Source organism: Plectropomus leopardus, chromosome 19 (genome assembly GCF_026936395.1).
Source record: "Plectropomus leopardus strain MGB_pleo_1.0 chromosome 19, ASM2693639v1, whole genome shotgun sequence".
Taxonomy (NCBI): Eukaryota; Metazoa; Chordata; class Actinopteri; order Perciformes; family Serranidae; genus Plectropomus; species Plectropomus leopardus.
In genome coordinates this window covers 17,459,092-17,476,533 of record NC_142194.1, presented here as the reverse complement: position 1 = coordinate 17,476,533, position 17,442 = coordinate 17,459,092, and the positions used below count along the sequence as shown (strand labels likewise).

Sequence of the window (17,442 nt, the reverse complement as noted above, 5' to 3'; positions counted from 1 at the left end):
TTAGACATGATTCTTTCTCAGCTGAATAAAACATGGAGAGCTAGGTCAGCGCCCAGCAATTTCAAAAGCCAGAAACCAGCCAGCAGCTTTGGGCTGCCAAAGTTGACAGCTTGAGTAGCGGTACTTTAATTCGTTAAACTTTATAATTGGAGTGATATCACAGGGATATTATTGATATTAATTTAATGTAATACAGTCCTGAAAGTGATAAAGTTTTGAAGATAAAGGGAGGTGAGAGATAGTTAGAGAATAACAGACATGAAGTGCAGAGAGACAGAGAGTCCTGCTGTCGGCATTTGAGAGCTGCTGTGAATGTCTGCATGACGGCACATTCTCACAGCGAGTAAGAAGACTTAAGCCATGTTCTTCTACACAACCATATGCACTATAGCAACCTCTGAGGGATCACCTTCAATCCACTCAACACTTCTGTCAAAGCAAAAACCAGAGGGTGGCACTGTGCCATTGTTCGGTCTGAGTACACGGGCCTGCGTGGGTGTATGTGTGAGCACATGTCAGAAGGAATTCATTCTTTTGACTGTGGGACATCTGATATCATTTTGTAATTTAATTTTAGCAAAAATAAAGGAAAAGAGGGATCAAACTTACAAATTTTCTCTTCAGCTTGCCCTTGCTGCGGGTCGGCTTTCCCTGGACCACGGTCCCAGAGTTGAAGTCGGAGCCCATGTCCAGGTGGTCATCTGCTGAGACACTCTTCCGAAGGTAGGCAGCTCGTGCCCGGAAGTGGGAAAAGGGCGACTGGGAACGAGGGCGGGCCTCGTTGCAACCAACATGCTCAGGCTCATCTTCACCCTCCATGTCATCCTCCAAACGCCACAGTTCCCCTGAGGGAAAATAGACAGGTGCAAAAATTAGCACAAATGATTAGATCGGGAGACTGTCAGGGAGAAAACACAGGAAGAAGAAATACAAACGAAAGAGAAGGGTTGGAGATGTGTGAAACAGGTTGGATAGATAATGAATATTTATTTCTACAGCGTAATCATTGCAAACTTACTCCACAATTTGCAGAATGTCGTCTGCTGATTGCTTTCATAAAATATTTCCTGTATGTAATCGAGCTTCCTTTTGAGGTGGAATATTTCAAACAAGAACATTATTCTCAGCCTGCCTCCTTAACAACTTGATTAGGATTCCATACGCTCCACAGAAATGATGGCTCATGTAAAATGAAGAGGAAGGAACAAATTTGCAGCGACGGTGGCATTTTTTTCTGCAACTTGACATGATGGCTGAGCTTTCACAGTCACACAACAGAGATGGATTTGTCCTGTCAAAGCGGAGCGCCACTGCACTAATCACAGCCGACTTCCATCGCTCTGCATTTCATGTTCGTCAGACGCCCTGTCAACGTCCTGCTCCTGGCTAACAGCACACATGAAAAACACTTATTGGTCTTTCAGTTACTTATCTGATGCATGCTGGGTAGGCAACAGCAACTCTGTCTATCAAGGCAAGGTACACTGACAAGTCATTTCCAGTGAAAAAACATCAAGTTAAGGCTTTTTTTATACTGTAAAGATTTGAAGCATAAGTTAACATATGATTCAAATAAAAATTCAAATCAAACCTAAAGGAATTTAAAGGGTAGAAAGCATATTATAAATGGCGTGTTGAGTGTCATTAGCTCTCCTGCATACGCAAAAGACTGACAGTGAGCCGAAAAGAAACGAGTTCACATAAATGAGGTAAAATACTATAAAGAGTCTCATACTGTGTTTTATTTATTGTTTATAAAATGTAATGTATTACCTGCGTCAGGGCTCAGACACACAGAGGAGCTCAGCAGAGGGGAGAGTTGATGATGGTTGCACTTGTTGCCGTGCATGAAAGCATCATTATCAAAAACACCTGTGTGACAGCTGCCGTAAAACAAAGCATCACATCTTGCTCAATAAAGCTCAATATCCCGATACTTGATCAGCTATGATACCAATGTTTGACATCAGATTGAAACATCGCGAAAAACTGCCAGTCACTTAGATTAATTAACGTCGAACAAAAAATACAAAAATATTTTGTTGTTTCAGACAAGCCAGCAAAATATTCTTCCTTAACCCACCAAGGTTCTGAAGTGTGGATCCAATGTTTTGTGTACTAAGACAAATTTATATTAAGCCTTAGAACTGACTTGTAACAACATTCTTTATTAAAAGATTTGAACAGCAAGTCTTTTCGCGGCAGCCGTCTTTGTGAGCTCTTATGAATGATCTTCAGAGTATCAAATATTACAGTATCAGTTCCACTGTCTGAGCAGCAGCCAAAAACGCATCTGGCTTCCAAAGCTGAGCCAAATAATTCTGCAACAAAATGACTAGGGAGCAACTCCCAATGCGAGCTCAGAGGCATACTTGTCACTAATATGGGATGTTGCTTAAATCCGTGAATGAAGTGTAGCTGGCTTATTAAACAACTTGAATTCAAAAGCAAAAAAAAAAGTTTTCCCAGCTACTGGAGAGATTAAGTGAGAGAGAGAGTGGTAGACAGGGTGAGACAGCATCATGGTCGATGACAGTGGTTGCTAGGCAACAAGGGGCAACGTGAGACCGTCTCTCTCAATTTGATATTTGAAACAGAGCAGCAGTAGGGCAAGAGAAAACAGACGAAAAGACAGCCAATCAGAATCAGACAAGGTAATGTGAGGACATAAAATGGAATGTCACCACTTAATGACAAGGAACGTCATTAAGTCCAGAACCATTAGGCGTAGTAACAGTAAAGATTTATTGGATTAGAGCAGTGAGGGCTGAGGCTGGCTCAGTGCTCCTCTACCAAAGTGGGGTTATTGAGGACGTTCTCGTATGTAGTTCAAACGAGAGCGAGGGTGCGACAGTGGAAGATAAAGAGAGTTGGCGGGAAGGAGGGAGAGAGTGTGTTTGCCAGCCACAACGTTGCAACGGCTGGTGTTATTTTCACCTTGTCAGTCTGTGTGTGTGTCATCATGACAAAATTCAGTCCTTGAGACACCCATTAAAGTGGGATCTACCACAGAAGCAGTTTGGAGTATTTTGCTAGGTGTTTATATGTCCTGTGTTTTGTCTGTCCGTCCATCCGTCCGTCCAGCTGTCCGTGCGTCTGTAGACAGATTTTGTCAGCACTATAGCATCACAGCCACGCAAAAACCAGTCCAGAAACTGCACATCCCTCCTCTCGTCACCAGAGTCCTCTGTTCTGTCAGATCAGTGCATAAAAAAAGGAACCTCCTGCTTGACTGTCGCTATCCAGGATTTAACCAAGCTTCAGTGAATCAAAGGACGCTACAGTTCCTGATATGCTGCTGGAAACTGATGTGGCATCGGGGTCGTCCAGTATATTTTTCAGTGCCTGTACAGTGGCTAGCAGGATTGTCAATGTTTTCCTCAATATTTACTGATGTTTATATTTGCAAACCTCGACCTGGCTAGCTAGCAGAAGTCGGCAGGAAGAGAGGCTGGTGAGTTGATTTCCATCATCCTGATGAGTAACTCACAGCCACATGCCAACACCGTGCAAAGCCAACCACAAAAAGCTCCACAAACATTTGCAAAATAGACACAAGAGCATGAATTTTTGCACAAATTTAACTGAGCTGATAGAGATGCATATGGAAATGTTGATGCCTTCGAAGTTTCAGAGATCTGATCAAGGGTGTCAGATGTAGGGAAGGGGCTGCTGACACCCCATTTAACGCCCCTGGCCCACATTCATTTTAAGTTGCAGGTTTCTGAATCATAGCTGGAGAAAGCCCATCACAACTTGTTTCCTTCTTTATTCATTAACTTCAACCACTGCATCCACAAGAAAGTGCTGAATATTAACTGAATCTGAACAAAATGCAAATTTGCCCTCAGGTTTTTGGCACTTGGGATAAAATGTGGAGTTTCCAAAAACATATTGAACATTACAATATTCCTCTTACTCTTGGTGTGCTGGAATTGAAGTTTTCTGGAAGGTTCATTTTTAGGTTTCTTTATCTGATAATTCATAGTTTATTTATGGTCAAAATTAATTTCAAGGCTGTATGGTGACTCTGCGGTTGGAAGAAAAAGAAGCTTTTGAGTGACTGTGTTGTTTGACTGCATTGTGAAAACTTTGTGCTTGTTTGAGTTTATTTCCAACTTGGCACCTCCTGTGTTGCCGCCTGTCTCACTGTGAATCCACCGGGACTTTGGTTTACTTCAAGTGGCAAACTTTGCCTTATTTTAATAAGTTCTTCTTCTCTGATGTTTTCCGTTTCTTTTCTGTCTTTGTAAAGTTGCACATTTCTCGTCTCTCAAAAGCTACACGGAGGGCAGAGTGCGGTTTCAGGAAGCGGAGGGCCTCCTGTGCAAGCCTCTCTTGTATTAAACATCCCAAATAAGGATGATAATAACGCAGCATTTTCCTTCATCCTGACAACTTGAAAAGTGACAATTCTCATCCATCTGATGGCTTTGGGGTAGCTTTTTGATCAAGTCGAGTTATGCCATGTCAATCAGCAGTGACAGACCACTGTTGATAGTGCGTGCTTGTCAGTGCATGTGAATGAGGAGAAGGTTGTGTGAGGATGTTAGATGTGACGGCAGTTTAGCTTTCTGACAGTTGTGGCAGCTGTCCACATCTTGGACTCAGTGTTAAAAGGATGGAGAGAAGATTGCTTTACAAATGACCCACTTTAGAGCCTGAGAGCTGCTAGAAGCAGAATCATCTGATGTTTAATTATCCACTGAGAAATTATGAATGTATTAAAACATACTGTATGTAGGTCACTTTTGAAACTGTTTAAAAGCAAGCCCGAGCCTAGGTTTCATATCCTGAAGAAATGTCTGGATGATTTTGTGACGCGTTCATTCAGAGATTTTAGAGAAGAGCTCCTTTTAGATTTGTAAGACTCAAAGCATTGCACAAAGGGTTTCCTTTCACACAAAAAAAATCTTCACCTGTAAATGTTTTCATCCTTTCAAAAAAAAAAAACTCATCCATCCATAAGATGAAAGCTATCTCTGTCAGCAGGTTACAGCTTCAGGATTCTCCATGACAGTTTTCCGCCGTTCAGGTGAAGGAATTGTGTTTGATTTAGAGGCAAGAAGAAGAAGGAAGAAAAGAGGATGTATCTTTCTTGCACACGCTCCTGCGGAGACAGCGAGCTGCCATGTGCTCTACATCAGGTGGAGCAAATATCAAAGCAGCAAAGCGTTTGTGGAAGTTTGAAAGGAAACAGGATAGGTTTGACATATCTGCGACTTTCGTTTAAGCTTTAGTGGCCTCTTTCATCTTGTATCTCCGGCATGACACCACTTACCCGATCGATAGTTCAAGAGGCACATGCATTAAGAGGTCTCCCAGAAACCAAGTCCATCAAACAGCGCTGGTAAGAGCAAGACATTTATCTTATTCGACAACTTACAAGACTATTACTATGAAGGCACAAAATGATTTTTGGTGAATGAATGAGAAACTATCCCATTTCCAACAACATAAGTCATCTCAGGATGAAAAGAATGTCCTGAGCGACGATACCAGAGTTGTGTGAAGTGTGTAGTTTTTTGGAGAATTTACTCAAGCTGTGTAAAAGTCAGATTAGAGATTTGCTATAGACTTTATGTGAATAAACATCCGAGGAGATGAAAGAATTGCAATCGATTTTACAAAGCTGCCTTTGGTAAACACACATTCCCCGTACAGTGAGAAAAAATGACTGTAGTTGTTGATTTCCATGTTATCTTTACCTGCAGGTGGCAGAGTGCAGGCCTTTGGGTGGCTGGTGTCAGTGGGCAGGTTCTTTCTGCGAGGAGGGCTCCCTCCAATGAGATCGGAGTGATGGACCCTGGAGACTGTAGGAGACTGGGGGATGCTGGGGAGAGTGCGGGACTTAGCCAGTATGGGTCTCTGCAGCTTCCTTTCCAGTGACCTGATTGGACAGTAAAAACAGGGGATTACATGGAGCATTTTGTATCCAGTTATATCACAATAACAGCCTGTGAAAATGTCTATTAAAACTCCCCCCGTCAGTGGAAGCACATTTAGGGATCTTTTAATGGTCAGTGTGAACAGGAGGAATAATTACCGTAAGACAGACCTGTTTTAATGTTCATGCAGCACCTATTTTAAGACTGTTAACATATCCTTTAAGCCATTACTGTGCAATGCAATGCCAAGCGTGTACACACACACACACACACACACACACACACACACACACACACACACACACACACACACACACACACACACACACACACACACACACACACACACACACACACACACAGCTTAATGGGCACCAAGAGCACAGCTGCACTGATCAATAGTGAAATTGCTTCCACCTCAGCATAATCAAGCTGGAGGCCATTTAGAACACAACCAATTGAAACTGCTTTCTTTTATAGCGGTTAATACCACACGCGCTCCGGCAGGACACCAATCAATAGCCACAATCACAAGATCGGCTTAATAGCAAAGTGGTGACAAGCCAAAACATGGTTGAATAATCTGCGTGTATTAATGACAAGAGGTGAGGTGGTTTTGTATGTATTTTAAAGGAAGACACAGGTGTGTGTTTTGTTAACAATATTGTAAGTGTAAACATGTGCAACACACCGTTGTGCAGTTTTATGTTGTTCACATCTTTAGGCAAGTAGCTGAAACAAAAAGACTAGATTGCCAGTATTACATTACACTACAACAGATGGGATTAATATTACATAAAATCATCCCTAAAATCTTTTGTTTCATGTATAACAGAACAGAGATAAGACCTGACAAAAAAAACCAAAACAATACTGAGTCACTGCAGCGAATCCCTCTCCCGACGGCAGCTCTGATCAGCTTGATGTGATCAAATTCAATGAATCGTGGCCAGCATTTCAGACATCAGACTCAGCCCCGGCAGAAGTGGAGGATGTCTGACCTCCAGACTGTTGCGTGATTAGTTTGGGCACAGAACACATGAGGTTGGAAATCAGCTGAAGACATGCGAGCTCAGTTCCCCCAGGCTGATGTGTCCTGGCGTTTTCAGTGAGATGGAGTGATATTGGAAAATAAATGCAACAGGCTGATATTAAGATATTGAGATTTATTTGTCTCATTTTGATTTTGACACAAGCATCAGTGGCAGATTGGGACTCAAACAACGTTATCAAGTTAATGTACTGAAAGAACAGTGCATCAAATTAAGGCAACATATATATATATAAACTGTGACCCTTGGAATAGTAATATGTCGTTTTAGGACTATCAATATGAGCAGTTTTGGAAGTCAGTGGACTTCAGCCTACTCTGTCATTTAGGTATAATGGTATAATATAACATTGCACTTGTTCCTGTTTTCAAAATTCGCAACATCCTGTGGGGACTGTTACATGCAACACAAATTCATGGTTGCATATAAATGGCTTATATATGAAAAAAAAATGGTTATAATACCATTGTGTCAATAGTTCACGAATCATCCAATGAGAATAATCAAATATCATCAACATTATCTGATGTAAGACAGCCAATTATATTAGCCTTTGATCTGTGAATGAGATCATATCTAATTCATTAAATGCTTCTCTTTGCAATAGCAGATTATCAATCAGTAATTAATTAATGAGAGAATCAAATGATGCTGCATCAATTAGTTGTGTATGCATTGAATAGCAGCCTTCTTAGGGGCATGATTAACATCATTTTCCAGACAAGTGCTCTCGAGTAAAACTCTTAATAATGTGCCTGTGTTCGTGTAAAATACTTCAGCCGTCTTTTAACTCCCTTGGATGTCTGGCTCAGGATGTATTTTCAGGCTTGGGGCTATTTATCACTTGGGAGCTATCAGGTAAACCGACAGCCAGCTCTAAGTCAGCACATCCGCAGGCTCGAGAAGCAAAGTACTGGCATCTGCCTGCTGTCAGCTAGTAAACTACTCCCCTGATAGAGAAGGTGGGTGTTGCAGTTGTGAATATTTGACCTGGGATCACAGAATCCCTGGATGAGATTCAAAGCAGAGCCATTGAGGAGCCGGGACGGGTGATGATGAATAATGCTTTTGTATCACTGAATATCACAGGAAGAGCTGCTGATAGTGTGAAATATGCAGGCACTGCACACACATTTTGATAGTAATAGAAACAGGCAGGTTTCTCACTCACCAGAACTCTATACTGACTTGCATGAAACAGTGTTTGCTTGAAGCAAGCACACACACACACACACACACACACACACACACACACACACACACACACACACACACACACACACACACACACACACATACACATGCAACTCCTCACAGCTGGCATGAGATGAAACAACTCGGTGTCCAGTGGTAAACACATGCGCACACGTACAACCGCGCAAACAGAGTTGTTGGCCTCCCACCAGCACATCATGATGATAACACACTGGGTTGAACAGCCGGCCCAGGCCACTCTGACAATTTGGGCCTCACTCATCCTACAAACCTGTTGCTAAGCGACTCTGTCTACAAAAAAACAGGGGGAGAGAAGAGGCTTTTTTTTTTGCCTCTGAGAAGCAATCTGCATTTTCACGAAAACAATGTCTTGCCCTGAGTTGTAAGCATGAAGTGTATCACACGTTTTTCTGTTGCCAAAATGTATTATCTCTGGCGCAGCAGTCGAGGGAGACAACTCACTTTCTTTGTTGAAGTGTGTGTGTGCAACAGTGTTGAAATATGAGAGAATGAATAAGATGTTGAAGAACAACACAATGAGGTACTTAAAATTAGGGAGGAGAGATAAATAAAGAATTGTAGGATGACGGTGTGAAAATACACTTCATGTCAGTGGTTCCCAACTGGTGGGTCGTAGGTCCATTCTGAATGGACAACAAGTGACTCATGAACATGTCAAGCTTTTATTTTTAAGTGCTGTTTCTGTTAACTCTTGCAATATGATTTTTTTTTTGTTCTAAGCCAACATGTTTGGTTTCTTCCCTCTATCTCCTTCTGCACTTGATTGACAATAAGCAGAGCTCAGAAAACTTTTGTTCTCTTTCTTGCTGCAGGCTAAAATACTATTTGCTCCCACTATTACAAGAGCAGGTTTTAGTGCAATGGATGTACAGCAATTTGTATTAGTGACCTATTTTAATGCTAAAATTAGTACATGCAGCCCCTTGACTCTCCTCTCTCAGCTGTGTAATGTGAAACTGCAACTGTTGAAGTATTTTTCCAACCCTGACATTAAAACCTATTTCTGAGTAGCTGAGTAGAGCAATGCACGGTGAGTTTATTCCCTCAACCTTGACTCTGGCTGCTGTATAGGTTGCATCATCACTAAAGCCTGACTAAACGGAAATCTGTCTCTGGTAGCATGATGAACGCTGGAGTGAGAACTATCCATGGTGCTGAATCAACTTTTAACACACACACATACTCCTTTTTACACACATTCCTACGGAGGTTTGACGCATTTTAAAATTTAACCCAAACTGAAACAATTCAGAATAATGACTACCAGCCTATGTATCTTTTGCTAAATCCAATCTGAAACATTCTCCATGCAGCTCTAATGAATGCTCAAGTTAATAATGCAATGCCCTTCTGAAGCCAGTTAAATTGCACATAGTTACTCATTCATAAGCCAAACTTACTGCTTGTTAGTGAGCCATTCATTAAAAGTCTAATTCAGTATTAATGTGTTCTCACTTCAGACCAGCTTCTAGGGACTCCCCGAGAGGAGTTGCCCATTGGGGAGCTCCTCTGAAAACTACAAACCTTATAGGTTTTTTTTCTGTTTGCCTTTACATCGCGAATGGGTTCGTAGGCTGATGTAAACTGGCTAGCATTCGGTACAGCAACATCACTTGTGAACAACATGCATTAAAGCCTGGGCGATTGGTCCATTTCTGTGTTTTCTTTGTCTTTTACAAGCTGTTGTTTTAGCGTTTTGTGTTGCTTGTTTTTTTTTTTATACGGCTGAATGTTTTTTAAAAAATGGTGGTTGCTAGTTATTTATTGGCTCATATATTTGACAAATCAACATACATTTAGGTCAGCAAGGTTTCTCTTGTGCAGAAAGTACCAACACTGAATTAGGAGCTTAAAAACTCCCTGAAAACAGCGTTCCATGAATTGCAATCGCTCCTAGTTTTGCTGTGTGGACACAAAACAAGAGAGCAGTGATTAGGACTATGGTAAACTTCATATGGTCTTCAAACAACTATTGTGATTTTATATGTATTTTGGGGGACACTTTCCTCTTTTCACTTCTGTTCGCATCTCTTTTTTGACCCTTTTATTGTCTTCTAATCATTTTCCTACAGATTACCTTTTATTGGGACATCACCCTCATCTCTAAGTGATTCTTGGAAAATCAAAACATTTACACGTTTGGATAAAACCGACCCATGACCGCAGCATCTTTGTGTCTTAGACACAAAGAAGACTTGGACAACTCTCAGGGGGTTATGAGAAACAGGACTGACCCTATATGGCAAAAGGATATGATCGGATTAACCTCTGCCTTCATTGTTGAGTGATTCAGTAGACATTGGTTGAGGAGTCACTAGACTGAAAAGATTGAATGAAACAGCTTTGAGCAGCTCAAGTGGCAGCCATTGTGGAGCTGCAGACTTCTACATTACAGAATGATGGATATTAACTTGCTCATTGCTATCTCATTCATCATCACTCATCATTCATTATGGACTGACTGACTTGTCCCCATTCATTATGGCTGTATCCCAGAGAGAGCAGAATTAGTGCCTACCTTCTGCAAAAAAAAGTGCTGAAACAACAGCATGAGTAAATTTGCATGTAATAATAATATACTTGAATTTTAAAAGTCCATTTGGGGGAAATAAAGAGGGAAATTCCACATTGGAACCATTCTAGTGAAATTGAAAGAATGAGAGTTATTGAAAAAAATGAACACAGCTGGACCTCTGAAGGCAAGGTTATGGAAAAACATGACACTTAATGACAAAATAAGAAAAAATAATGGCAATTCTAGGTTGACACATTTACTAGAATTCCCATATCACATACAGGTCAATTATGTAAGATTTAGGGGTATTTATTGGCAGAAATGGAATAAAATATAATAAGTATGTCTTCTTCAGTGTAAACTCACCTGAAAATTGTTCTATTTTTGTTAAGGATTGAATTCTAACCAGGAGAAGTTCAGCTGGTTGCAAAATGCAATCTTCACTGCTACATGCTTTTAACTTCCCCTTTCAAAAACATAAGAGGAAGGCAATCAGCAATAAAAGAAAAAATATTGTGATTATGACAATTAGCTATAAATATAGCTTATCCGCCTAAACTGTACTTCATTTAAAGACTACACTGATGCGTAGCCATGCCAACATACTGCCATTGGTGGGATGATCATCAAATTTGATTCAGAACTGCCTCAATATCAGCAACTATCTTGTCTAAAGTGGTTATCATTGCTGTTTTTACTCCTCCTTGGTTCCAGTGCACAGCTTGACAACAGCTTGACATCAGTGTTAGTCCTGCCCATGGTGCTGATTGGCTAATGTTAAGCCCCTGTGCGGCACTCATTGAATCGATTGTTTTTCAACGTCTTAATTAAAAAGGTAAAAATATATAATGAAATCTGGCATGAGTGGAAATGTGACAATTCAAGGCCAATGAGGGCAGAAGTGCTGTACAGTGTGAGCCCTTTAAAATCTAAATTTAGAGGTTGTTCATTAATCTCAGTCATCTCAGGTGGCAGGTGACATGGGTACTTGCTCCACAATATTGGAATGTTAGAATACATCATGTTGCATTTTTATCCTGTTCACTCAGAAAACAGACGAGGCAGAGCTCCACTGTCCCGGTCCAACATCTACAAACAGACTTGTCGCAACTCTGATACCCTCAAACCCCTCTGGCTCCTTCTTGATGGATGTCAGGGTACAGAGAGAAAAGACATATGAGAAAAAGGGGCGATAGAGGGGGAAAGGGAATGATAAAAAAGAAAAGAAAAAAAAGCCCAAGAAGACAGAGTGAAAAGATGGGAAGGGATGGACGAGTGTGAGAAGGGGGTGGCTTGTGAGAAAGAGACAGTGAGTGGGAGAGACAGAGACAAAGACACTGTGGGGATGAGAGAGATGCCGGATTTGTGATGGCATGGAATCGTAGTGCTTTTTTTGTATCGCACATCCACCCACGTTAACACTTGTGCTGAGAGTGAATGATATGAGATTTGATGGACATTATATCAAAGTCTAGTGGCCAGTAGAGGCAGCTTTTTTACTCCAGCATGCAGATTTGTTCTTTTATCCTGATTATGTAATTTAACATCAGCACACGGGTAATTTCAACAGGGTTCTTGTTGAAGCTTAATGGTTCGTTTTTGGAAAGGACACTGCAAAAAGGAAAAAACACAAGACTCTAAACTTACCAAAGTTTTTTTTTCTAGCAGGCCGAGCAAAGCAAATGACATTCTCTTTTTGAAATTAGGAGGGTAATTGCGGCGCTGTGTTACAAAGCAAGAACTTGTTGGAACTTAGCAAAGCCATGCAAATGAAGTCTCCAGGACAGCTTCCAAGTCTGAAAAAATTAACTGGGTATAAACAGTGTTGCAGTGAAAGTGAAACTTCAAAGTCCATCTGAGAAGACACTTTGTCCTTGCGCAGTCCTATTTGGTGGTGACTGATTTAGGAATGTAGGACAAGAGAGGACAGGATATGAAACATGTCACACACTTCAAAAGTAATTTCAAATGTGGTTCCTCGGTTTAACCGTGGACTTGCGGCATTAAGGCTGTCGCTTCAAATCCCCAGATTCTCTGGGAATAACCTCAATGCTTAACAATTTCTCCTCTCCAACACCTGCTGTCACATTGCCCTTGAGCGACACACTCACAGAAACCCCTACAATCTCCGATGGATCCTCTCAGTGATCAACAGTAGAGTTGTGATTGTCGCTAGGAAGCTCCCAGTGTGAATGTCTTCCTGTCTCTCCTTTACATGCAGCATATTGACTTTATCCTGTCCGCTTCTATCAATAGAAAAGCCTCAGAATCCAATGGTGCATCAGTGGGAAGACTCCATAGTAGCAAGCATCATGCCTGACAGCACACATCCTCTGCACCTCCACACTTATGTAACATAATGGTTGCTCACGCATGCATACTGACACATGCTTACATGCATGCATATACAAACACCTGTAAGCCTGACAGTCCTGTCTGCATGCAGCGAATACACCAACTGATTGATTTTTTTTAAAAACAAAAATAACTTCCTCTCATACATATGTTATTTCTGTTATATTTCCCTCAAATATATGTAATGAGTAAATCGTTAAATTAAGTGTCATGTACAGCAAAGATCAAAACCATAATCTTCCCAAGACACAACATGTAAACAAGCACGTTTTGTTGCACAAAGAGAGGCACAAAGGGATGTGACAATGTATGCTTACACCCACAGAGACAAATGTATTATGTGTCTTGCCCCCGTGTAACCTGGAAATACCTGTGCACAGACACAGACACACACAGACACACACAGGTTACCTGGCCTCTGCCACAGTGCAGCAGTAACTGCCGCTGCGCCGCGAGCTCCTGCCCACCCGCAGCTCCTCTTGAGACTTACGCCGATTAAAGTAGTCTGTGAGTTTCCCAAAACTCGCCATCTTTCCTCCTTCTGCTCACCTCCACCTCCCTCTCTCCTTTAGCCTTTTTTTCCTTTTGATGCGTAAAAACAAAAATGTTTCTGGTTCTGCTGTGCAAAGCTCCTCGTCACACGACCTCCTGACTTGTCTGCCTTCCTCTGCTTCTACCTGGATTCAGTGGAACGGCTCAGCTGCAGGTCCGAGTCTGCCCACGCTCCCACATCCTCTTGTGCACGGCACTTAATGTGCCGAAGAAGAATGAGCCAAACCCCTGCTCTGCCTTTTTATGCCCCTCTCCTCTTTCGATCGTTTGCTACGGCGCACATAGCGCATACACTGACACTCTCGAAATAGTAACGTTTGTAACTGCCCACCAATCGACACAGCATGAGCAGAGCCCCCTCACTGAAGAGCAAACAAGAAGGAGGAGAGAGACAGAGAGAGAGGAAGAGAGAAAATGAGAGAGAGAGAGAGAGAGGGAGAGGGAGGGAGGTGGTGGCTCGGCGTCGGTCCTGGTGGTGGGAGAATATGAACTGCTATGATGCCTGTATCTAAGCCCACCCCCCTTTCTCTCTGAATGTCTCTCTCTTGTTATTTTAGCACATATTGTGTATGTCTCTCTCTCTTTCTCTCTCTCTCTCTCTCATGCATGAATTCTTTCGCACGACCATTCGACTCTTGGTGAGCACACACACAAACCTTCGATCAAAGCTAGAGAGCAGGTGGCAATGGTCGAGCTTTGTACATTTAATAGTGTCTCCCTCTTTATTTCTCTCTTCCTCTGGCTCTCTTTCTCTCTCACGCACACACAAACGCAGACTCACATTCAACCTGGAGTGCACCTGCTCCGCGATCATAACTTCCCCTGTTTGTCTATCTGTGTGACTGGTGTCAGTGTCGTGTACAGGGATAGCTCTCTCTTTAACTCTAATTTCATCAATAATGAAAAACAAGCAGAGAGCTTTGGCCAGAATGACCGGCCAGTGGCCTTTGTGCATTTATCTGAAATCCACTCAGAATATAAAAAAGGATGATGGGAGCCAGCAAGGGAACAAGGGCAAGACAGAAGGGAAGTATGCGAGGAAGGAGGGAAAGGAGGTATTGAGGGAGGGCTCTTTGTGGAGAGCTCGTTAGTGAGTGAGTGTGTGTGGCTCCCTCCCACACATCCAGACAGCATCCATACAGGCATTCCTCTGTCTATTCGCTGTCTCGCTCTCTCTGTGTTTTTTAGAATAGGTGTCTTCTTCTTTTCTCTTTCTCTCTCTGCTTTCACTGTCAAAATGTCTCAGTTGCATCCTCCATTTACCTCTCCATCCCCTCTAGCTGTCTGCTCCTCCTTCCTTTCATCCATCTCCCTCCACATGCCTCCCATTTCTATACCTCTCATCCTCTCTTTCTCCTCTGCTTTCAATCTCCTTCCTTCTTTTTCCTCTATTCAAACAGCCAGAGGGTAGCTTCTTAAAATTATCTGGCATGTACATCATGTTTGAGAAGAAACCCCAAATGTGAAATATATGCACTCGCAACAGGCTCTCTAAAGCAGCCAGGACCCACACTTCAAGAAATAACACAATCTCACACTCATAGACTGTATAAAAGAAGTGGATGCAGCCTCCAGGTCCGCAAAAAGAAGCCAATGCGGAAAGTGCCTCAAACTTGTATCTTTCCAATGGTGAGCAAGGGGCGTCTCCACTGGTTGCAGAGGAGGTCCAGTTTAAGTCCATGAGAAAATGACCCCCCTTCTCAATTGATTTATTCGAAACCCCGAGTAATGAGTCCTAAAACCCAGAAATCCGTGGTTCCCTCGTCTCAGTCAGGGGGTTTTCTGAATGGGTTTTTGGTTAGAAGCCTGAACTAAAGTGTATGGTTAACACTAGCTTAAGAGCCTTTACATTTTGTTCTACGACATAAAATACATCAGTAAATATCCCACTCACAAACTTAGAAGCTTTTATGTATCTTAAGGAAGTGGCTAAATGAGACTACAGGATGTCATCATGCCAAACAGGGCTTTACAGTCTCATACTGGTAGCGACACAACCGTAGTGTAGTTCTTTCAGCCTAACAGTGGCATTTTACCTCTGGTGACTGCATTTAGGCTTAAAAATCCTGATTGTGGTGATAATTTGTGAAGATTATTTTGCTAAACAAAATGTGTAAGTGTCATAAGTGCTTGTTTACCACAGAGTTAATTTTCTGCAGTGAGCTAGAATCCAATGGAAAAATCCCATAGGCTGTTTAATGAGGGAACCAGGGCAACGTTAGCTTCCAGGTTGGCCTACAGAAAAGCGTCATCACTGAAGCACTCTATTACCTTAGTAAATATTTTCCTACAGAGTTTATGGTCTCAATCGCTAAATTCAGTCTTGTTTAATATAAAATAATGCTCATTCTGTACATAATAGTCCTATTCAGAGTAAAACAGACAATAAAGCAGGGTATGCTTTACTGCATGACTACCTTGTCATTAACATGTTGCCTCAATGGCGCTGTTCTCTGGTTCTGTCAGTCAACCCTCTTAAATATGGTTACTTCTGGCTCCAAAAAAACAAAATGGTGAAGGCCAAATTGTCAAACTCTAGACTCCAAAGCAGAAGTCCACAAGGGCATGGTATCATTTAAAAAAATTATACCAGTACCATTATAATGATACTAACACCAAGAGAGTACTTCATTTGATACCTTTTTTGTATTTTATTGGATACCCACCGTGTGAATGGAAGCACTTAGTTACATAAAATGCCACAAGATGCCACAGGCGTAAAGTATAGCCATACTTTTAAATGTTTTGGTGGCATTCTGAACTGCCAGCTCTGTCAAATGTATTGTGCTCGACACACCACAGACTGTATGGGTTGTAGCTGCTGTGGTAGTGGACCAATCACACACTGCATTAAATTAAAGACACTTGGCGTGATTGGCTGCAAGTAAAACTATACTAAAAAGTCATTTTTTTCTTGATGTAGGTACAAAAAGGAACAAATGCAGGTATCGTTTAACTAGAAAAGTTTCCATACTTCTTGGTATTTCTGTCGGTATCAAGCACCGATACCCTGCCCAAGAGTCTACAAACCAATGGGTGACGTCACAGTGGTCATGTCCACCTCTTTTATACAGTCTATGCTACTACAGTCTACCCACTACAGTTTTCATCTTACTTAAACCATTTATATATTAACTGATAATAAAATACAGCTTTGGAGGGATTTATTTGAGGACTAATCTAAAACACTATTGGAATGATCATGCACAGTTACTGGTCAGCTCACATTAATAAACCTCACAAGCAGTTGCCAGATTTACTCAGCAGCAATAAAAAGTTGATAAAATCACACAGAATACATGCACTGCATTTGTAGTATAAGTGGACAGGATACCTTTTTTTCCTGATCAAAATGATGCTCAATTGTGATGTATTTGTGAGCATCACCACTAAGGCTGCAACTAACTATTATTGTCATTATCAATTTATTTGCAGATTATTTTCACAATTAAGCATTTGGTCTGTAAAACGTATATAATAATATTATGTAAGATACATAATCATAATACAGAATAAGATCTGCACTTTGAGAAGCTGGAACCATCAAATGTTTGTTTGTTTGTTTATTTTGCTTGAAAAATGTCTTACTCGATTAAAGCAATTATCAGAATAGTTGCCAATTAGTAGTTGGTAGCTGCCAGTTGGCAGCTGCTCATTGAGCTACATTACAGAACACTACAGTAATGATCACATACTGTGTGGACGGCTAAAGGAGAATCATTCTCAGCATCCCCACTATTAATCACAAAGTACATTGCCAAGACAAAATATGTTCTAGTTCTATTTAAAGTTGCATCGAAATCTGAATATTTGCACAGTGGAATTTGAGGGAATGCACATACAG

The 17,442-nt window shown here is 41.4% G+C and overlaps 1 protein-coding gene across 3 annotated transcripts in view; it reads right to left on the bottom strand.

Annotated features, from left to right (window-relative positions):
- The window catches only part of ankfn1b (ankyrin repeat and fibronectin type III domain containing 1b), a 170,350-nt gene that overhangs the window by 129,651 nt on the left and 23,257 nt on the right, over positions 1-17,442 (bottom strand). For 2 of the 3 annotated variants that reach the window (XM_042507254.2, XM_088070305.1), the window contains 2 exons: positions 5,709-5,890; positions 610-845 (listed from right to left, as the gene is read on the bottom strand). In XM_042507254.2, the coding sequence (XP_042363188.2) occupies positions 610-845; positions 5,709-5,890 (418 nt within the window). Of the gene's footprint in view, positions 1-609; positions 846-5,708; positions 5,891-13,457; positions 14,052-17,442 lie in introns of those variants that run through there. The other variant, XM_088070304.1, reaches the window with a different exon arrangement.